Here is a 22,420-nt window from a genome sequence, read left to right as displayed (position 1 = left end):
CAGGTCCATGAAAAAAAAGTCTTTCTGCTCTCCGGATTTGTTCCCAGCAATCACTTTGTGAAAAGTGGTGGGCGGGTGGTGCGCTGACAATCATGCAGAACTGCAACGATTTTTTTTTTCCACCACTTATATGGTAAAACGCTTTCCTATGTGTATTTTTGCCCTCTGTGATTTTAAGACAATTTTGTTTTAAGTTTTTGGATGTGACGTGAGCCAAACACGTTTTATATTGTCAGAGAGCGTTTTGTGGGAGTGCCGACTTGTCACACTTATTCCCACTGTGTGTACTTATCTACAACAAGCTTGACATACACGCAATGGAACACAAGTGTCTGATGATATATGTACGAGTTGACACGCACACGTCGCTGAAAGAAAAATATAAAATATGGATTGCGTACTTGTATGACAAAAATAAATTTAAAAAAAACTTGAAATTTGTGATAGTGTAAAAACAATTCATGTGCTTGCACCAGTCAATTTTGTATTATTACAAATAATATTTATTTATTAATTTTTCATTTATTTATTATTTTAAATTATTTTTATTTTTTTTACTCTTAATAATACTACAAAGAAAACAGAGAGTAAAAAGTAAAGCTGCACACTTAAATTAATTTTAGAACTGACTCGAGGTGGTAGACGTTGTCTCCTCCTTTCAGCCACACATAGGTCATGTTTGAAGGGTCAGCCACAGCCTGACAGTGAAGAAGTGCATCCTGGGATGCATTTAGAGAGCTACTTTTGGGAGGCACCACGATAACTGGGGGCCCTGGAGGAAAAGCAAAGACATTATATCACTTAAGAAAGTTGTCACAGTTGTACTTAAAGCCCTTTTTCAAACCGAGTCATGCGTTATATCCATTTGTGGCTACACTTGGACTTAATTAGACTGATAAATCACAGTATCATCATGTTAAGAAGCTACAGTGGGATTAAAGCTCCAAACTGTACCCTTGAAAGTTCAATCTGAATACTAAGAGAGATAATAATGATATAAATGAATTGAGGACGACAATGTGAAAACTTCCCAAGGGTTTACAATCCTCCGGTAGCATGAAAATAGAGGAGCTGGGAACAGTAAAGAAATCTGTTGCGCAATGGCTCCATTTAAATGAAGGGAACAAAGCTCTAAACTCGATCGTGTGTATTATTTAGCGTCTATATAGGAGGTCCGACTCATCCTATCTTTTTAAATATGTACATTGAGTTAAGTCATTTAATGCTTGATAAATGTACATGAGTGACGATGGTATTATAATTGCCAATAGAAGCCACAAGATGGCGCCAAAGCAATGCAACTATAGGAAAGAGCAAATAGGTGAGCTTTTCAACAAATAATGGATAAAATGATGGTTAAAAAAAATTCTGATGAGGCTGATATTTTACATGACATTACTGCTAATGTGCAGTATATTATGATACTTGTTGAAAAATTCATGCAGGCCCATGAAATCCCATTTAAACATTTGTGTTGTTCCGTGCGTGCCTGGAGGGGAATTTCCCTAACAAGGACCATAAAGAATTTCTAAAGTTTGCATTTTCAGAACATTTTATGCAGTGGAGTGTAATCCAATTAGAGGCGCTTGCACATCACTATGCACCGTAAAATGTTCTGGTGAAAATGTTCTCAAAGCTACTGTGTTATTGCAAATCGGAAACATTAGAGAAGACCGTTTGGCAGGAAGTCAGAGTTGAGGAAAGTATCTTGAGCAGCCGCGACAGGATTCCACATGGAAGCACAGAGCTACCATAACGCTTGATGAGCCAAATTGGCCTTCCTATGTTCTCAAACAATTGTTGGATGGGAGGCTGCACTGACTGAACCTGACCACCTATAGACTATAGCGGCTAAGCGCAATTTGAAAACCTTTTTATTTGTAATTTCTTGCTAATATAACTAAATTTGAGATTTTTTGGGAGTCACTGATGACAGCTTGGCGGTATCAATGTCAAGTGCTAATAATAGTGTTCATCTTGAGAGTCCTTCCCTATGATGATGCAAGAGAGGGAAACAAAAAAAATTGCATCGGCTCTCAGCCGCGCAAGTGCAGACATGAGGCATCCCAAAGGAAACATGGAGGCAGACAGATTGACAGGCGGCAGAACAGATCGAAAGACAGCCGCTTACTGACCTTTTATCTTGACTTTTGTTTGGAGAGTTGCGTTTCCCTCCGAGTTGGAAGCGTGACAGGTATACTGTCCAGTTGAGTGCACGTTCACTGCTGTCAGAGATAAGCCTTCTTCCTGGTAAACAAGATTTGACAGATACAAAAAGGTGGGAATGTAAAACTACATATTGAGAGATATTTGTTGTGTCCAACCATACTTGATCATTCCCTATTTGAATCACACTTCCATCCTTCAACCAGGTGATGGTTGGAACAGGGTTGCCAACGGCAACACAGGGAAGAGAGAGGTGACCTCCGACCACACTCTCCAGGAGAGGAGGCGGGGTTTTGGTGAAGCTAGGGGCCGCTGGAGAAGAAAACAAGCTTAAGTTCATTATTGAAAATGGAAAATAAATCAAATGAACACCTAAATTGCCTCACCAATGACAGAAAGCATAATCCAGGTGCCGTTCTGAAGCTCCTCTGTGGGTTTATCTAATAAAAGGATCCGGCACTCGTACGAGCCCTGGTCCTCCAGTTTCAGAGTTTCCAACCTTAAAGTGCTGATGTCCAACAAAGAAACCCGCCCTACAAAAACATAAACAGCAGCTTACAACATTATGCATATATTTATATGTGTATATATAAATAACACATGCACATAGTACACCCTCAGAAATCTAATCTCACAGTTGCCAGGTGATAGCTCCCTTGACATGTTAGCTTTTTTTTTTTCCTCATGCGCAGTGGGATAGAAAGCAAGAAGTGAAATTGTCCATTTGAACAAAACATAAAGGACACATCGTCCTCCATCTCTTAAAACAAAGATTACAAAGATATCCTTGTGTGAGATGCTTAAAACCAGATTCAAAGTTTTGCAGAAAGTGTTGATCCTGACCATTTAGAGAAAAGCAGGAAGTGGATGTTAGCTATGTCATTGACGATAACACACCCTATTTACTTTTCCAGGCTGCCAAAGGCAACTAAGTCCACAGGGAATGGTAGACAGGGTGGAGTTACAATCAGGGTAAAATACACTCTCATTCCAGGCAGGATTTCAAAATGCAACCTTGGGCACATGCCACTTGAGTCCTCTCATGTTTACTTGTCGGTGCGGTAAATAGGTCACTGTAGTACCACGGGTGGAAAGGTTGGGCCGGGGCAACAAAGGTGACTGATAAAAGAAGTGAAAGAACATAAGATACAGTCAAGCTACTAACTGAAAAGTCAGTTTAACAAATGGAGTCATCTAGCGCATTTAAAAATACAACAACTGGTTCATGAAGCATATTTGAAGCTTCATTTGGCCATCACTAAAAAGGACTTTATTGTATTGACCAACGACTTCACCGTTAGGCCGCTATGATCATTTGGACATTGAATCAACCGATCGACCGTAGATCCATCGGGGGTGCTGAAACGAATGCGAGTCATCCCAGTCGATGAGAGTTCATGTCAGCGAGGAAGTCCTGCTAACTATGCGTGAAATGTTAACATCTGAACACAGTCTGTTATCGCCGATTGGATTTAAGCGGGAAGAGCTCACGCGGATCAATATACAGCTGTGTTTATTTTTCATCGAGTATAGATACAAGGGGGGGCGGGGGAGTTGGCTGGTTTTCACACAGTTGACACTAATCCTTCGTTTTTTACAGCTCTGTCAAAAACAAATACATTCAAAGTCTTTGTGGCTTTTTCGGTGAGCGATGGGCTACAAATCCATTTAAATCCATTGGCAAGTCGGAACGTTATCTAACCCAAAGATTAATAACGGACACGATGAGCCGCTATTTGGAAAAGCTCCACCGACCATTTATGTATTTATTTATGATGCGGTCAGAAGGAAACAGCAGTGTGGAGCCGAAACCCCCGGCGACACCTGAGTACATGACCCGAGGAGTCGAAATCCACACCTGTTGTTCTTTTAAAGCGCTGGTTTCCCATGATGCACATGTTACTCCCACAGCCATGCGGCTGTGTGAAGCAACAGATTACAAAGAAGCCCTTTCAAACCTTTTGTACGGCTGCAGGAGAGTCGTTTTTTTGTTTGTCACAAGAGCAGAGGCAGATAAGTTTACGACTTTTTTTTCTCTCTCTCTCTGCTGGATGATTTATGGCAGTGTAGCAGGAGACAAACCTTGCAGAGTAAATTACAGGACAAAGGTTAAAGAAATTGAGGAGGTCCTGAATAACAAGAATGTTTTCTCTGCTTTATCTGACACGGTAACATCAAGTGTTATAAAACATGACCTCAGAGCATGTTGATTGATAATGCGCAAAAAGGGCGACTGGGAAATAAATTCAGCTCCACTCCTACATAGAGCAATTCATCGGTCAAGGTTCATGCTGATGGAAATGATGGTGTCATGTTTCCTGGTCAGGTAAAGGGGGGTGGAGCTGAATACAAAAATATCCCTGTTGTTGCGCTCTGCTTGGTGTGGCCCGTAAGGTCATTTTGTTTTTATTTAAAGTTGTGTTCTGAATACGGGATTTTTCAATTTGATTTATTTTTTAATTTGATTTATTTTAATTTTATTTGTTTATATTTATTGTTTTTATTCTTTACTTTTTTAAATGTATTTCTTTATTTATTAATTAAATGTGTGGTTCTAGTATTTAAAAGAGCCTCTCCGAAAATACACCGTTACCATTTTGACTCACGCCTTTTTTAATTTGATTTATTTTAATTTTATTCGTTTATATTTATTGTATTTATTCTTTACTTTTTTAAATGTATTTCTTTATTTATTAATTAAATGTGTGGTTCTAGTATTTAAAAGAGCCTCTCCGAAAATACACCGTTACCATTTTGACTCACGCCTTGCATTGCCTCTGGAAATCTCAATATGACATTTAAATGTGCCACCGAGCGCTTTCTCTTCATTTCCTCAAAGGTGTTGACAGCGAAAGCACAGCAGCATGAAAAATATTTCCATCTTATCACAAAGATGGAAAACATTGCTTCCATATGTGCTGAACAGCTCTGACATAGAAAGCAATAAATGGCCAGCGCCTCGGGGAAAATCACGAAGACACTTAGGAAGATACAACACCATGATAGAAAGCCGAGTATCACGTTGATGTATTTTTTTTTTCTTTTTAAATATGCCTCTATAGTAAGACCTGATGACTGATAAAAAATGAGTTTCATCCTTCTGCTAGGTTTTTATAATTGGCATATTCTACTGAGGTCACCAGGTACCATGATGGAAAATATTGAATGATAAAATCTATCCATTCATCTCAGCATTGGTCAAGTAGATTAAGTGAATGAAACTAAGGGTTAAGCCCTTTATTTTGCTCAAGTGTACTCTAAAAAAATAAAATAAAAATGTTTTGGAGCAGCTGCACTTGAAAACATAAAAATGTCTGTCTTCAGGTGCATAAGTAAAATTTCAAGGGAGAAGGAAGAAAAGAAAAGCAGTCATGCTTTTCTTTTGTCCATTAACTGTTGTTGAATTTGAAGGATAAGCAGAAGTAGTCTTAAGCTGAAGTAGACATTGATTATTATTTCCCTGCAAGATATTCTTTGTTTTCAGGACTGTTGGCATAAAAAGATGATAATGATGCAACCAAAGTCGGTCCTTGTAAAAGTGGCTACTTTTGAAATACCAGAATGGTGGGCTTGTGTCTTTTCTCAAAGAACAGCCTTTTCTTATGCATTCAAATTATTGGGAGTGAATTTCACAAAGGTTTTGATGTCAGAAAAAAAAATTGGCATAAAGACCAGATGGCTTTGCATTTTCATCCACTGGCGGAGCTAGAGGGTGGCCATCGGGGCACTGCCTCCCCCTTTCCCAATCCATGTATAGAAGAGTGCAGAGGCAATCAGCATGTTTGCTCACCCTCATATTGCGGATGAACTCGAGGTGCATAGGATCCGAATTTCATCAGCACGGGGACGTCGAGCCCTTGTCGTACCCATTCGACCACGTGCAGTGAGCCAGATGAGACAACAGCTGAGTAAGATGGACCGACACTGCAAGTCAACTCCGCCTCGCCGTTGACCTTTCCGCGCACTTCTGGCATTCTCCCATCAACAGTCCCTGTAGAATTATAAGAAGGGGGGAAAAAAAAGTCATGTGGATTTTTTTAAATAGACTGCATATTTCTGTAAAATGTACTTACAGGCAAGACAAAAAAGAGCCACCACTGATAAAGTCTGCAAGTAAGATCTTCTTGACCCCATATCTGTGGTTCAAACCACCTGAAGCATGCTCAATCTGTTGGCAAAAAAAAAGCACACAATTGTCACGCTCACATTAATAACTTTTGCCGCAGACACGCAAACGACCATCTGTGGAAGCAAAGCGCTCCGCTTTGAGCTTCTATTTCTGTCATGATTTTACAGACACCGGGAAAGGAGCCTTTTGATTTTTATATAGCTTTCAATGATTGGAATTCGTCCCATATCATTACACAAATGGGCATAGTTGCCTCAGTAAGCCAGAAAACAACCCAGGCCCTTATATCTTTAGGTGAAAGTAAATGTCATAAATGTCGTTTAAATCTTCTGAGAGTCATGTGCATAATGACATCGTAGTGTTTTATTTAGAGCGCATCAATGAAGGCATTTGGCTCGTGCAGCACTTAAGGATAACATCAATGGTTAAACAGAGGCGGAGCTACATGGTGGCCAGGGGTGGCCAGGGGTGGCCATGGCCACCCTTGGTTACTCTGTGGCCACCACAAGGAGAAAAATTTGATACGGCTAATTTTAACGCCATTTTTGCATATTCTTAGACCCCTTGATTGTCTGTGATCGTTCATATACCTGAATTATTTACATCCCCCAGGCACATCATGTAACTAGTCAAAGTTTCTAAACCAATTCCTCCGAGCTTCCCCACAAAGATACTTTGTAGTTCGTATCAAGGACATAGATAGATGAGTGAGAACAAATAAAAATGTACTGGAGCTTACAAAGTATCCTTACAAGCCACCTCTCTTTGTAAGCAAAGGTTTTCTAGCCATGAAGCTATTGTCACAGCTCTTTGTAAATGAAAGTCACATTGAGGATAATAACTAAGATCAAGAGACATCCTCCCCTGACGACTGTAGGGTTGCTACTCTTGCTGTTTTTTGACGACTGCTCGACAAAATACCCTTCCGTGAAGTTTAATTAATAGAGTCCCTGTTTGGATAAAAGAATATCGACTTAATGCTGCCAATGTCATTCGACTACAATGATTCCGTGCCCCGACAAATACTATTCTGAGTTTTCCCCTAAAGCAATCGGGGCACCGAGAAAGGATGAGACGCCCCTGGTTGAGGTTTAGCAGACCGAAGCTGGTGTTGTTTTTAAACAGCTGATTTAGCAGATCGATCCAAGCTAGCTAAAACACCGTAGGAGATTTCCCTGACTAGTGTCCCTTGGCGGTTGTCAAGCTGGGGGCTGGATTGACTTTATTGAGATAGTGACTATGTGATCTATGTTTTGGAGCTAAGCCCACAAAATAAAGAAGATACTAAAACATCGTTTTAGATTAGGAGGAAAAAATATATAGCAGCCCACCTTTACCAATAAGCATTTGCAAGTAATCCTGAAAAATGTTGTGATTTGCTCAGCTGATGGATAAGGAAGTGCTTTGAAAGGTTAAGAAAAGTCAAAATATGATTTAAAAAGTGGCACATCCCTCAGACCTTTCCTGAAATAGAGGTAAAAGCATCAATGTTTGCTTTGACTTGTCAGAGCTACTCTCGTCTTATATATAACCCAAAGAGAGCAACATGTTTTTTTCTTTCAAAGAAGCCTCAAAGGAAATACCCGCATGGGAAAATACCAAACGACGGCCGCTGACACGACTGCCTGATGGCCTCCTTGTCAATACCCTCGACATCAACAAGTAAGACTGCCTCAGAAGTTTCAACATAGACAGGAACAGTGTAAAACTTGGATCAAATCAGCATTTCCCAAACTGGGGCATGTTTAGCTAATATGCGTAAATTGGGTTTGTGGGAGCTAGCATACGCGTACATGCTAACGCATGCTAGCTAACGATGTAACGTGGCAACCACTAAAATCGTAGTCCAGGATGTGTTAACAGCATGTTGTAACTGTATTTTAAATACAATGTCAGCTACATTCCACTTATTTCGCTACTAAGTCTGCCAACTGCTGGAGCCAGCCAAGACTTTCCATTTAGGCAAGATGGCCGCGCACTTGACCCCGTGTGGGTGTTATCGTCTCGTCGGTTATAATGTGGGATGAGAGTTCGTCAGTGTGTGAGGAGTGCAAGTACAGAGGCACAAAAGGAAGGAAGAAGGCCTTTTTTAGTTTCCACTGTGAAAGAAGGAAAAAGAAAATTCTAAATTTATCTGTTCTAATTTCAATGATAGTTGATTTTTTATTTTAAACTGTAGAATCAGTTGAGAAAAGGCCCCCCCCCCAATTTCTGACACAGCCAATATGCATGGCAAAGATGTTTAATTCCCCGGCACAATGTTGACGGACACTTTTATTCCACTCTGCCAACGATAGCGGAAATGAAAGTTAGCTTTTTTTTTTTTGCCGCAGAAGTGAAAAAGTTGTCAGCAGAAGGTGCTCCCTCGGAGAACAAGAGCGAGTCGGGTAGGGCGGATCAAGTCGTAAATCTTTGTGAAAATAATAACTCACTTTCTGTCAAATATGAATTAGGCAGTCCAAGTTAGATTAATGATGTGTGGTATATTTTCTTGATTGCAGCCTGCCACGGTGTCAGTGTGAGAAATACATCACAATGTGCTTGCAAACTTTCTGGAAGCTTTTTTTTTTATAACTGCCTCTCAAAACAACCAAACAAGTCTATCGAGATGTTGTTTATGTCACTATTGACGGCCAAGATTTAACGTTAACGGCAAAATAGTTACTGAGGCAATCAGGGATTGCGTAACAGCTATTGTGAAAGGACAGAAGATGGAGATCGATATGAGGAAAACATTCTGGAGCATGAAAATGATTCAATCAAAATCCGTCAAGCAACAAAAAGCAACCAGACGAGGTGAAAAATATTGAACGGCCGGGTTGCTCCCTTGACATTTGCTAGGACAAACGTTCACGCCCTCATGCTGATTAACGCAAGCAAGGTGACAGCGCAACAAAACATTTTGAATCATCATAAATGAGAGGTTGATTCTCTAACAACCCCCCCTCCCGTTCCCCCATCTTGATTTATCAACTGAGACGGCGAAAGACAAGCTGTAGAGACGCGCCAGTGTTGCCGTTTTAATCTACATAAGGAGTGAAATTGAGGAGCAGCTGATTGATGGTGTTTCTGAAACGCATCTATCAGCAAGTTCTGCCTCCTCGATCTGTGAGGGCAGCTATAAAAGAAGGTCCCGCGTTTGTTTGGGGGATTCAATTATGAATCGCACCAGTGTCTGCTCTCGTTTGAGTCCATGCATGCGAAATGTCCTTTAATATTGTCCAAGGTATTGATTTAAACAGTGACTCCCTCAAGAGGAAACCAATCAGTGTTTGCTCACTGACTTTGGACTTTTTCAAGGCTGCTCCTGACAGCAAGTTCAACTGGACATTAACCCCTGAAAGTAGGGTGACCAAAAAAAAAACACCATGTGATGGCACCAGAACAAAATGAACACCATTTGGTCAAAGGAACACATCCATCATTTTTATACCAGGCAGATATTTTGAGTTGAAAAAGTCTCACCGCCAAACAAAAAAGTGTCAGTTATGCACTTTCTGACCGAGTATCGATATCGAGTATCGGTGTCATGCCGATACCTGTCCTTAATTCCTGGTATTGTATTTGAAACAATACTGGTAACCTCTTGTGGGCATTTTTACAATCAGGAACTAGAAATGAGAGGGATCGAAGAAGAGAGAGTATCAACAGTACCAGTAGTATCGGTACTTGGTATCGGTCTGAAAAAAACTGATATCAAACGTCCCTGCTTTCTGCATCTAAAAAATAGTTCTGTCACTATAAGTCACTGGTATAGACAGATGAGGAAAATAAATGTCATTTATCCATAGATTTGTCAAACTTTGGTGCTACTTATCCTGATAAGAAAAGTTTCACCGGATATTTGAAGGTCACCCAACATACCACCTTCCATGCTACCAATTACTTTGGCTTATTCTCAGTAGGGTTGCTGTTAGTGACGATATTTATTCATCCAAAATCACCTTGTAGAGAGACTCCAGATCTCACGTGACCCAAGTTGAGGACAAGCGCTATAGAAATAAGATGGCTGGATATATAATTTAAGAAGCCTCTAAGGGTCTGCTAATCCAGTTGCACAAAGGATGTGTCTTAGTCATCACAGTCACTTCCATTCAGCCAATTTTTTATTTTTTTTTGTACAGCAGTGATTCCATTGAAAAGCAAGCATTCATTCAAACTTTCCTGTCAAATAAGTTGAATTGAAAAATGCGGTTCTTCTTTGATAAAGAAATATGGCCCTCTTCGGGTTTCTCGGTATTGCAACTTATTGACCTGTAACGTATTGGACCCATAGCAAATAAGACGAACAAAAATAATCAATGGAATATCGTGAGATCATTTAAACGCATCGTACCTGTAGCTTGGTAACACTCCGGCGGCCTTCAAGTTATTTAAAAAAAAAATTAATCCTTTGTATATTCACCAGTCTGACTGGACGTGAGTCATGAGGAGCATCTGGCCTTGGTTCTTTGTTGCTCTGAGAACCAAGCTGAAAAGTGATACCTATGGTGAACAAGAGCAGGTAACAGGTGTCCGTTTCTCATCCAGGTAACCAAGTGAGCCGCTCCACTGCTCTTGTGCTCCCTCCCTCCCTCCCCAGAGCACACGGCCGCCCCTTTGCTTGTCAAAGTCAAAAGTCCTCGGCCACCACATTTGCATTTAAAGCACGCCCTTAAAAGCCAACACAGATGCATGACGAGTAATTCAAATGTTTTTGTTTTTTTACCCGTGACCTAAATCCCCCTGGATGCAGGTCCATTATAGAGAGTGGCCACAAGAGGGTGGTATTGCGCTTGTACTGAAACGGGAGGTGTCTAGATTTAAGTATTAGAACAATACACAAAGTTAGATTGCATAAATGCAAAAATACAGTGATGTGGTGATAGCTCAATCTGGATCCTATTCGGTGACAGAAGATGTTGCAAATACAATTGGCATCATAAGCAGAAACTCCATTAAAATATATTTGAGTAATTACTTAAACTTTCAGTGACCTTCTATGTATTTAATGTAATCTGTCACAAAGATAGTAAAGAAAATTAATTTGCAAACGTTCATTAATCACACTTGCCAACAAATTCTATTTGTTATCCGAGATACCAGTTAACTTTTCTAGATTATTTTTATATATGTGTAATTTGTTGCTTGACTGAATTTGTTTTTAATTAAAATCAGAGCTCAAGCAACAGCACTATTTTTTTTCAGGGTACAAAATAATCTAAATTCAGTGTAAAGTGAATTTCATCAATGAATAATGTATTCATTTTAAATAATCAACCTGCAAATACTGCTTTTTAATATGACCCTTAGAGTTCAGCGTGGATTTTGCTTGCCCTCAAGGTCATTACTTGAGAACATCGCAATATTGCTGCTGCGACAAAGGCAAAAAGCTGCTCCTCGTTTTTTTCCAAGCTTATGGAGCGAAGCAGACACGATCATAAAGATAAAGCTTAAATCCGGTTAAGTCCACCTCGGGATACACAAGGAGTGCCATCTTTGAGTAGCGTAACATTTTTGCCTTATGCCTTTTGTCTTCTACTACATTACACGCTTGGAGGGGGAAAAAAAGCAGCAGGCGCTACTTTATGGATACTTTTGAGGGCGAGTGGATGCTTGGATAGTCAGCAACTTTGGCTGCAATCAGTCACGGAAGTCTGGCGTGTCATCGTAGGAGTAACCTCAGTATCCCTTGAGGCGATTCTCAAGTGGGAAAAGCCTGGAAAGAAAACAAGAAGGCTCTTGCTGGTGCGATCTAGGTGCTGAGTATATACAAAGAAAAGTGCTCGGTGAACAAATTTGTTGATATTTTTCTGCTTACTTGCCCAGAATTGAAATTGTAAGCTGTAACCATGTTCACAAAGCGCAACTGTGTTTTTGTTCACCACAAGAGGGCAGCCCTGAGCACAGCGTTGTTTTTTACCCAAGCCTATTTTGATGGGGTTGATGCTTAATTTTAAATCACAGTTTTTGACATAACATTTCAAAATAAAACATGATGAATTAGTGTATACATTGGGCCCTGTTTTAGACCACCTGCGCCACAACTTAGACCTGCTTTTATTTGGTCTAAGGGCGCGTCTACTTTCTAATGTGGGAACACACCGCCAGGCCGCAACACAGTCTGCCAAATTCCCTAAAACACATGCCTGGCTAAAAAAAATGTCACAGTTGATGTAAGCACGTTGCAATCACTCCCCTGATTCATTGTCTGAACTAAAAGGTTTTTTTTTAAATATATAAATGGTGCTGCCTCTACGTCAGAGCCCATTTTCTGCAAACACAATCTGCAGCCACATTAACCCCCTACTGATAATTACAAATTTGATACGTTCAGACTTTTATCTCCCACGTGGAGATGTGAATTCCCAAAGTAGAACACGCAGTGGGGTATCCGCTTGAGTTGGCACCCCGGGGTATAAAACATCAGACTCATATTTGAACATACACTAAACTGCGATAGCCGAAAAAGCAACGTTGAGGGAAACCAGCAGGAGGACAATAAAAAGCAGAGGCAAACTTGTTAATTACATGTTTTGAAAGTAGAGTTAACTCTAGTGGGAGTGTTTTAATTACCGCCGTGTTTGAAGTCTTGAGTCAGGACCTGGTGATTAAGACTAAAAACAAAATATTGATATCTAGAACCTCTACAAAATGTGTTCAGTGAGTGGAAAGTCAAAGTTTTCACCGCAATCACAAGTCGAATAAATATCTCAAATTTGCAGCTGCCTTCGATTCAAACAAATTTAGGAATCCAAAATACTTGCAGCAGCAATCAAAAATTAGTCAAGTTTGGGAATTAAGTCAAGCATATAATTACCCGCTTTAGGCACTCGCTCTTGTCCTTGCTTTTGCCTAACTGATGATTTATTGATTCTGTTTTTAGGGGGTGAGATTAATGAAACCAAAGTAATCATTTCAAATGTAATTTGCCTATGTTTGGATCCCATGTTTAATTCAATGCCTCCCAAATAAAGCCTCTAGTGCAGATAGACTTAAATAAACTTTTTGTTTACTCTGTGCGGGGGAAAAAAAAGACACATTTTTGAATCACTACGATTTGTTCCAACTGAAAAAAACCACATCCTACTAGCTCTCGATGTACAGTACATTAAACGGAACTCAGCGAAGGGCGTGCAGAGGTGAGTCATAATTCTCTCATAGCACAAGCATCTAATTCCATATCTATTTTAGCCGTAGCTGGCATAAGTACAACTGCGCTTAGGCCGACATGTTTTCTACTTTGTGCACGGAGCAGGTGACCTACAGAAATGACCTGAGCACGATTACAGCTGACCAAGCTGAACCTTTGCTGCTCAAGTCAAGTCCATCCTTCCATTATATGTTGCAAGGTAAGCTGAAGCCCAGGTGGCGAGTATTGTTGAAGGACGGCCATAGCGTAGCATCTCCACACTTTTGTGCAATTTCATGCCCCATGCATGTCCAAGAAGCCGTGCTTGCATGGTTTATTCATGAAATTTGCGTGAAATCATAAGTTTTAAAAATGGCAAGGGAATAGAAATCGATGTTTCCGCTGGAGCTTCCAAGATGGCTTTAATGATTTTCTCTCACATCAAAAATGCATTTATTCCAGTCATTTTGCACTTACACTAAAATTAAGCAAACAAAAATGAGAATAAATTGATGCGAATGGGGAATTTCTTCTGTATTGTGTGTTGTCATATTTAACCATGCCTAAGACCGTATGAAGGCATTGTTATTGTTAAACAGCTGAATTGATCTCCAAGTGTGAAGCTCCATTTTCTTATTGAATTACTACGTGCTACATTTGAGCTGCAAACCAATTGAACAATTAAAAAAAAGCATAATCCCACCCATTTATAGGCTTTCACCTAAGCATTAATAATTAAACAGCTAAGCAAGTGGAGCTTATTAAAGCAAAATGCAATTTGCCGTGCCAAATGGATTTTGGGTCCCAAGTATTTGTATTGAGAAAAGGAAGATTCTTTTTTTTTCAAAAATGTTTTTTTTACAAAATATTAATCAGTGCAATGTCACAATACGAGAGCATGAGTTATTTGATGATCCTTTAATTTACCACAATTTAAAAAACATCACTTCCGTTTTATTTATTTTCCGACTATTTTATTTTGAAAATCAACCGGATTCTCTCTCTTACATCCCTGACCGACTCTTGACGTGTGTCAAGTTGTGTCGCTCGCCGAACGCTCACATAAAAATCCACAAGTTAGCAAAATGAGACAAATAAACAGACGTGTTTGGAAAGTTGCTTTGCAATCTTGGAAAGGCCCAGTGAGCACTCGACACAAGAACCAAAAAGAAAAATGTCAGCAGACCTAGTTGAAATATTACGGTGACAGTTGATTTCCCAAGCGTGAACGAAGTTTCTCTGCACAATATGTGGCGAGCTCAGTGAGATTCTTCAACAAATGTAAGTGCTTTCACGTCATAAATAGTAGCTAGCTACATTGCAAACACTAAAAAGTCTTTTAATACTGGTGGAAAAAAACAATGGATTCGCGTTTATTGTGTATTGCCCCCCCCCCCCCTTTTAAGCTTACCATAAAACCTACACCCTTCAGCAAAGTACTTTAACTTGCCAAGTTCGTCATTAAATATTTATATGCACACTGTGAGTTGGTTTTGACCTGTGCATTTGGCAAAAAAACGAAAATATGTAGTCCCATGAAGCACTCAAGTGCATTTAAGTGCTTCATTATATTTATAGTTTTTAATTACTGATATATCCAATTTGGCTTCGCAACAGCCCCTGCGATTAAACTCTTGCAGTAATGGTTTGTGCAGTTCCCAGTTTTCGAGCTGTTAAATATTTTTATGTCTTGTTCTTTAAAAGCTGTCCAATCTGTTTCTACAACGTTTTTTAACTTTATGCCCATTGAAATGCACTGGGGGGGGGTTAGGGTTAGGGTTAGGGTGCAAAATACATGCTAAGTAACTGTTGTATTAAATATTCACAGTGGTCAATTAAAAAGACTGTAAATTTAAAATTTAGCATGGAATAGTCTGCTTGAATTGTATTAAATATATTTATCAACAGCATAATTGTGGTTGAGGAAAATGCCGAGTTAGCAAACCACTAGTCACAGTGAGCAAAAAGTTCACAAGAAGCCCCGATGAATGGAAAATGTTAATGTAAGTCAATAATTTGCTCGAGTGTTTATTGTGAACTAGTTTCATGTTGTTAACAACAATACAAAAAGATTAAGTTGATATAACATTAGCCTAATTTTTCATGTTTAACTAGCATTAACGCGGTGGTTTGGCAAGAAAGCATTAATTAAAGTCAACACTTGATTTGTTTGTGTGATGAGTCCAATATTTGTTTTTGTCGGAGCCAGGGGCTTTGAGGTGGTAGGTGGAGTTTCAATCAATGTCTTCTGGGCTAGCGAGACAAATTCGCTTGGCCTCAGATGAGCAACATCAATCCAGAACAGCAGGTTTCAACATGGTGTAATTTGTTTGTGTTTGAGAAGGAGCCATCATTTTAGGTTTTGAAAAGAGATGCACTTTTTGTTAGTTTGAAAAGTAGAGCTTTTCACTTCCCTTCGGTAATTGGTATAATCAAAAGCAATCATAAGGTAATTTGACAATATTTCGACCTTGAAAAACAACCGTTTCATTAAAAACATTTGATTGGGAATATGACTTTACAAAATGGCTCAAATTGCTGTTTTCACATTTTCATCAGATCAAATAATAAAGGCAACCTTTTTTTTTTCAACACCAGAAAGTATCAAAAGTTTGACAAATGTAAATATGTGCAGTCAAAATGTGGTCAGTATAGGAAAAGAGGAATGCCAGCAAGGAAGGGGGCGGGGCTTGCTAGGTCAGGTGGGCTTGTCCACAGAGGTTGTCTCATCAGCAGGATGGAAACACTTGACTTTCGAAGGCGTCTGCGCTGGACAGGGGGACTAAGGCAGGAGAGCTGAGTGAGCGCCGTTCTGGAAAGTTGCAAGCCTGGGGAAGGTAAGAATTTTATTTTTCCTCCCCTTCCATCCATCTTCCCAACTACTGACTTTCCCGGCTACTCAATGACAGTATTTGGATTTCTCTTCCTCCCAAGAGCAGACTATGAACGTAACTACTGGCTATTTACATAATCAGTCCATACTATTAATTTATGCATTCATCTTGGGGCTTCCATACAATTATCACATTTGTCAACTCATTTCTGGTTTGTTAATGCGCATTAGGCATGCTCCCTTTTGCAGTTTCATTTGAAATTTTAATTAGAACGTTTTTTTTTTTTTTAACCCAAAATGCAAATAAATTAAATACGTTGATCTTAACAAGGTTTGTGATGTAAAACGCTTAATTAAATTATTTCATCTAAAGACGTATTTGCTATTTGAGGATATCAGTGAGACTATGAATGAGGGTGGGACGTTTGTCTGTCTCTGATGAGCAACCAATCCTGGTTGCAGTTTGCTTTTCATCCAAAGTCAGCTCAGAGCCTGAAAGTAAAGACAACAAATGGAAGGAGTGACATCTCCTGAGACCAATGCTCAAAGTACGCATTGCGCAACAGAAAAGGGGGGGAAAAAAAGCCACCAACGTTCAAGGTTGATAAACCCTAATGATGACAGTCATGGAGAAATTCAATTACGACTTGAAGCCGCCCAGAGAGAACCGCATTCAAGAAATGGACCTTAAATGTGAAGCCATTCATCACAGTTTACTTGGCAGAGTGCGTGTGAGGGGGAACGAGGGGAAAGAAGAAAAAAAAAAAACACCGGATGCCATTGCATCTGGAATATTTGCAGTACAATGCAGCACTAGAATAATATTACATTATCAAAGCTGACGTCATTTGCTTCCTCATTCTAATCAGAAAAATGGCCCCAAAATTGAATAATTCATTCGCTAGCTTTGATATGTTTTGTTGTAGAGCTGGCAAAATGACCTGATGGCTTCAAAATTGTAAACTGCACTTAATTAAAATGACACAAAGTCAGCCACATTGCTATTCAGACTGCAAAAATCAACAGCAAATTGGATTTTTGGTGACCTTTAATAAAATTTTGATGCGGCCTCTTGGCTGAGCATGCTGCCCCCTGCAGGTGGACTGCAATATTCCCTCCTCACAGCCCCCCCACCACCACCACCTCACCCCTATCACAGATTTAAAAAAAAATATTGTCAAAATGATTACTCATAAAAATATTATGTTAACACGCTATTGTCGAAACCGAAATGTTGTGTTTACACGGAAACTGCCGAGGGCAAGACATTTTGTTGACTCTCCGGTGAGAGTGCCAAACTTTGGCAAAGGGCTAACAGGCGGCAGAGAAACAAGAAAGCCTTTTCAGCTTCTGCGTTTGTCTTGATGGACACCAAATAATTTGTTCCCAGTGTAGAAAAAACTTTCCATTTATTTATCATTGATTAATATTCCAAGCCCTCAACTATTCTCACATGAATGCCAAAGAAAATGCTGAATAAATAAATAAATAAATGTATTTCACATTAGTAGTCTGAAGGTGGCACCAGGCTGCCTGCGGGGTAAACTACACAGCCTGGTTAAGAATTATTTCTGTAATTACAATATATTGAATTTTTTTAATTTATTTTTGTAACGAGCTTGTGCTGTCGGAATTTTAATGTTCAGTTATTTCAAAGGTTATCTCGAAAGTGACATTTGTTTGTTTTTCTGAATGTATGAGTTTATTGCGCATTTGGAGATATGCTTTTAAAATATGGAAAACAACTTCTATACATAATTATGACTGAAGAGAGAAGTCTGTCCCACAGGCACTTCGCTATCTGCAAATGCCTCCCTGATTATTAATTTTTTTTCTGTGTGGAAAAGACTCATTTTATGCGCAACCCAATTCCCGGCATAATTGTAAACACGTTTTTTTTTCTGATCTCTGCTTAGGATCGAAATTAGTGAAGCTTGTCTGCTTAAGAGTTTGCCTCTAAAATGAGCAAATATTGGAAACTCCTCTTAATGATGCCATGTGACTTAACCTTTGACCTTTGAATCCCAACCTAAAATGATGACCGCAAATAATCCCCTTACTAATGCATTTTTGGGATTTGTTCCAAAATGTGATTTGTAAGGACACCTGAGCGCTGGAGGTGAGACCATAGTCGATGACTATGACCTATTTCAAACCATTCCCTCAAAGTGGGACTCGGAGAATTGGACTCTTTAGCCATATGGGAGTCATAAAGTCTCTGACTCGTGACTTTCCATTTCACGTTTCATCCGCGCTCGCTTTTAATACAAAAGTGCAACGGCAGCAAAATGTCAAATGAGAAATGGTCGTATTATATTTTAATCTATTGGAGCGTTAAAGGCCTTCTCACCCTTTGCAGATGGATGGATGGATGGATGGATGGATGGATGGATGGATGGATGGATGGATGGATGGATGGATGGATGGATGGATGGATGGATGGATGGATGGATGGATGGATGGATGGATGGATGGATGGATGGATGGATGGATGGATGGATGGATGGATGCATGGATGGATGGATGCATGGATGGATGCATGGATGGATGGATGCATGGATGGATGGATGGATGCATGGATGCATGGATGCATGGATGCATGGATGCATGGATGCATGGATGCATGGATGCATGGATGCATGGATGTATAAGCAGATCTTTTTCCACTTATAAAACAACATATTAATTTCACTTTGCCCTTTTTCTGTTGTTTGATCAGGTCTCTCGCCTGGAACACTTGCCAGCACGGATGAACGCACGACCCAAAGCCCACCGGTGATCGCCTCGTAAAGTATGAACATTTGTCATTTCCATTGTGCCCCCTCCGGAAGGATTATGACACGCTGTGGCCACATTTGTCTCTCTAAATATGACAGTCTGCCAAGAAAAACCTCTGGCTGCGCAGTGTGATGAAAGCAACCGCATCGACGACTTAATTACAAGATGAAAAGTTTCAGGAGCCACTGGGTGCAGATGGAGCCACTTTGACAACACCTGGTAGCAAAAAAAAAGGAGCCAAATTCGATCCAGAGCATGAGTGTTTTGTCAAGCGAAGAGACTTGTCATACTTGCAACTCCACCACGGAGCCAGAGGTGGACGTGGCCAAAGCTGTCTTTTTAGCAATCGTGCTGGTGGTCTTTGTGGTCTTCGGCGTCCTCGGCAACATCCTGGTGATCCTCTCGGTGGTGTGCCATCGCCACTGGCGTTCCGTGACTCATTACTTCATCGCCAACCTCGCGGCCGCTGACCTTCTGCTCAGCTCGGCCGTCGTGCCTTTCACCGCCACCTCCGAGGCGCTGGGTCGATGGGTCTTTGGACGCTTTTTCTGCAGCGTGTGGGCGGCTCTGGACGTCCTTTGCTGCACCGCCTCCATCCTCAGTCTGTGCGTGATCTCTATCGACCGCTACCTGGCCGTTAGCTACCCTTTGCGCTACCCGGCCATGGCTACCGGCAGACGAGGCCTGGCCGCCGTGGCTGCTCTCTGGGGACTCTCGGCGGCCATCTCCGTGGGCCCTCTGTTTGGATGGAAGCAACCCGACCCGGAAGAGGAAACAGTGTGCCAAATCACGGAGGAGCCCGTCTACGCCTTGTTCTCGGCTTTAGGATCTTTCTACATACCGCTGGCAATCATTCTCTTCATGTATTGTCGCGTGTATAGTGTGGCGAAGAGAGGGAAGGAGACGCTCAAGAAGTGTGGAGATGGAGCAGGAGTGGAGACAGAAGGGGTGGTTCTGAGGGTGCACAGAGGGAACGCCGCTCAAAGGAACAAGCACGAAGAGGACAACGGCACCGGGAGGCACAAACACATCGCCGGTAACCTACCCAAGATGCTCAAGCTGCCAAGGGAGGAGAAAGCAGCCAAGACCCTTGGGGTGGTCGTGGGGTGCTTCGTTCTGTGTTGGCTCCCTTTTTTCCTGGTCTTACCAATTGGTAAGTAACTCCTAACATGATGAGAAAATCAAGTTTTTAAAAAAATGTTGTCATTTTTGACCAACAGTGCCATCTAGGGGAGGAACTGGTTCATGAAGCAAATTTTAAACTTCCTTTTCTCATTACCACAAATAAATGTTATCTAAACATCCAAAGCTCAAACTTTTTATGTTTGGTCAAGGGTCATATTATTAACTATAATTCTTCCATCAAGTTATTCAATCCAAGCCCCAGAAAGCAGCAAAAATAATGCTTACGCATTAGCACGAACGTCAGTAGCGCTATCTTGTCCCAGATTATCATTACAATCTTCAAAGTTTCATTTGCTTTGCTATCTGATGCATCAGATAATCGAGTTTGCTTTGATTTCTGCAGCATTTGTATTATCACCACGTTCTTGTTGAAAGTTAATTATAGAATTCTTCATGTGGCACTGATGTTGCGTTCACGTCGTTAAAATACCTCCTGGAAAACATTATTGTCACGGCGGGTTTGGATTAGGATTAAGGTTAGGCCATTATGCCACGCCTTTAGCTTTTCCACAAAGACACATCAAGAATCCAATCACAAAGTAAATTTAAATCACACACATTAGAGCAGAATGGACTTTGGACTGCCAGATGGAATTGAATGAGCATCCCTTCAATGAAAGCTATTACAGATAACAAACATGAGCTTCAATGGGCTGAAATGCTTGCAGGCTTCCTCGGTCACCGACAAACCTCTCAAGACTCTTGCGTCATCGCAGAAGGAGTTATGCATTTCAATCAAGGCAAACATTCACGCTTCGCTCGTTTCAGCTCCCGGGCAACGAGAGCCAAAACTATTCCTAAACACATTGTGGGGAAGCTTCTTGGTTTGCCATTGGTATTTTCTGAGCAGCTAACAATATGTTAATTTCCATTTGGTCTTGTTGCAGGATCAATGTTCCCGTCCTGGAAGCCTCCTGAGACGGTATTTAAGATCACCTTCTGGCTGGGCTACTTCAACAGTTGCATTAACCCCATCATCTATCCGTGCTTCAGCCAGGAGTTCAAGAGAGCCTTCCACAACGTCCTCCACGGCCGCTGCCGGAGGAACTCACAAACCCAAGGACCTCACAGTCCAGGCCTGGTATCGAGTACCCTTCATTTGTCGAGACCCAATGTTGTTTCATCGTGGCGTTGCTGCGGGAGGCTGCGCGGGTCCTCTGAAGGCGCTTCCGATGATTCGAGTTCAGCGATCCGGAGCAAGAAGAGCCTTCTGAGGTCATGGTGCTTCTCCACTCATCAAAGTCCAGTCCCCGAGAACTCGGCCGCAAAGGTCTTGCAGCTTTCCCTTCATGTTAAAGGGGAGCCTGTTTGATGAAATTGTCAATCCAAGGCACCAAGCACAAAACAAAAAACGTTGAAAATGAATCGATGAACGTCTTTTTCTTTCTATTTATTTGCCATGTCTGGAAAGTAGTGCTCGAATTTAAAAAAAAAGCTTTTTTTTTTTCTGCTGCAGGCAAGAGAAGTGATACCTGAGCAGGCTTATCTGCCAAGTGCACGACGATAATGGAATTCCTTCCAGGCAAATAATTTGTCATTTTGAAGTTACCTGAGGGGAGATCACAAGAAGCAGCGCTGTCAATGTTCCATTTTCACTCTCATGTTTGAACTCTATTGGCTCAACTTCTAACACTTTCAAAAGTGTCTCCAATATGCTTTCTCAGTGTCAAAAGAAATGTGACTGAATTCGGCATGGCTGGGTAGAATATATTTTTGGAATTGTTGGCTTTATTTTCCCCCTTCTGCTCATGTAAATAGCCATTTGTTGATTTGAAATTTTTGTCACATTTTTAGTGATTCAAATCTATGCATGCACTGGAGGCGGTTCAGTGAAAATCAAATGCACAAACCTTAAAAATGAATAATTCACATCATATTTACTCAATCCATGTTTGGCTTCTCCTTCCCAAAACGAGCCACTCGCATATATTATCGTCTTCATGTGTGGGCATGTGTCTTTTATAATTTTGCATACTGGATCTTAATAACAAGCCTAAAAAATACTATGTATTTTGTTCATTTCAGATTGTCAATGTAAAGTATAACTTTTATTTGAAAAATTGTTGTGTATAGTAAGACTCTTAAAAATGACCATGTATACTAAGTTTTTTTTTTTCATATTTTTCCAATATATCTACTGCAATTTCACATTAGATTGCTGGTTTGAAATTTACTTTTATTATTATTATTTTCAAATAAACATTTATGTTAAAACGTG

At 40.5% G+C, this 22,420-nt stretch overlaps 2 protein-coding genes across 9 annotated transcripts in view; one reads left to right on the top strand and one right to left on the bottom strand.

The window, feature by feature from the left end:
• Nucleotides 1-10,862, bottom strand: part of igsf9a (immunoglobulin superfamily, member 9a) — a 22,578-nt gene extending 11,716 nt beyond the window's left edge. For both annotated transcript variants that reach the window (XM_088391634.1, XM_088391635.1), the window contains exons 1-7: nt 10,632-10,862; nt 6,240-6,334; nt 5,957-6,157; nt 2,553-2,699; nt 2,330-2,478; nt 2,136-2,247; nt 631-772 (exon numbers count right to left, since the gene is read on the bottom strand). In XM_088391634.1, coding sequence (XP_088247760.1) covers nt 631-772; nt 2,136-2,247; nt 2,330-2,478; nt 2,553-2,699; nt 5,957-6,157; nt 6,240-6,300 — 812 coding nt within the window. In that variant the 5' untranslated portion in view covers nt 6,301-6,334; nt 10,632-10,862. The remainder of the gene's footprint in view (nt 1-630; nt 773-2,135; nt 2,248-2,329; nt 2,479-2,552; nt 2,700-5,956; nt 6,158-6,239; nt 6,335-10,631) is intronic.
• On the top strand, nt 7,790-22,420 carry LOC148389453 (alpha-1A adrenergic receptor-like). Of its 7 annotated transcripts, XM_088391640.1 has the most exons (7): nt 7,790-7,957; nt 8,629-8,682; nt 13,533-13,626; nt 16,143-16,243; nt 18,959-19,030; nt 19,116-20,170; nt 21,090-22,420. In XM_088391640.1, the coding sequence occupies exons 6-7, from the start codon at nt 19,273-19,275 to the stop codon at nt 21,512-21,514; spliced, it is 1,323 nt and encodes a 440-aa protein (XP_088247766.1). In that variant the 5' UTR covers nt 7,790-7,957; nt 8,629-8,682; nt 13,533-13,626; nt 16,143-16,243; nt 18,959-19,030; nt 19,116-19,272; the 3' UTR covers nt 21,515-22,420. The 7 variants fall into 7 exon arrangements, with proteins under 7 accessions (XP_088247766.1, XP_088247765.1, XP_088247764.1 ...); XM_088391639.1 differs by lacking the exon at nt 8,629-8,682; XM_088391643.1 differs by lacking the exons at nt 7,790-7,957; nt 8,629-8,682; nt 13,533-13,626 and adding an exon at nt 13,664-14,687 and having other exon boundaries at nt 21,090-21,124; nt 21,196-21,498.

Source organism: Syngnathus floridae, chromosome 12 (assembly GCF_059516105.1).
Source record: "Syngnathus floridae isolate MCC-2025c chromosome 12, RoL_Sflo_1.0, whole genome shotgun sequence".
NCBI classification, from domain to species: Eukaryota; Metazoa; Chordata; class Actinopteri; order Syngnathiformes; family Syngnathidae; genus Syngnathus; species Syngnathus floridae.
The sequence above is the reverse complement of the archived record's forward strand: the minus strand, read 5'-3'. Positions and strand labels throughout refer to the sequence as shown.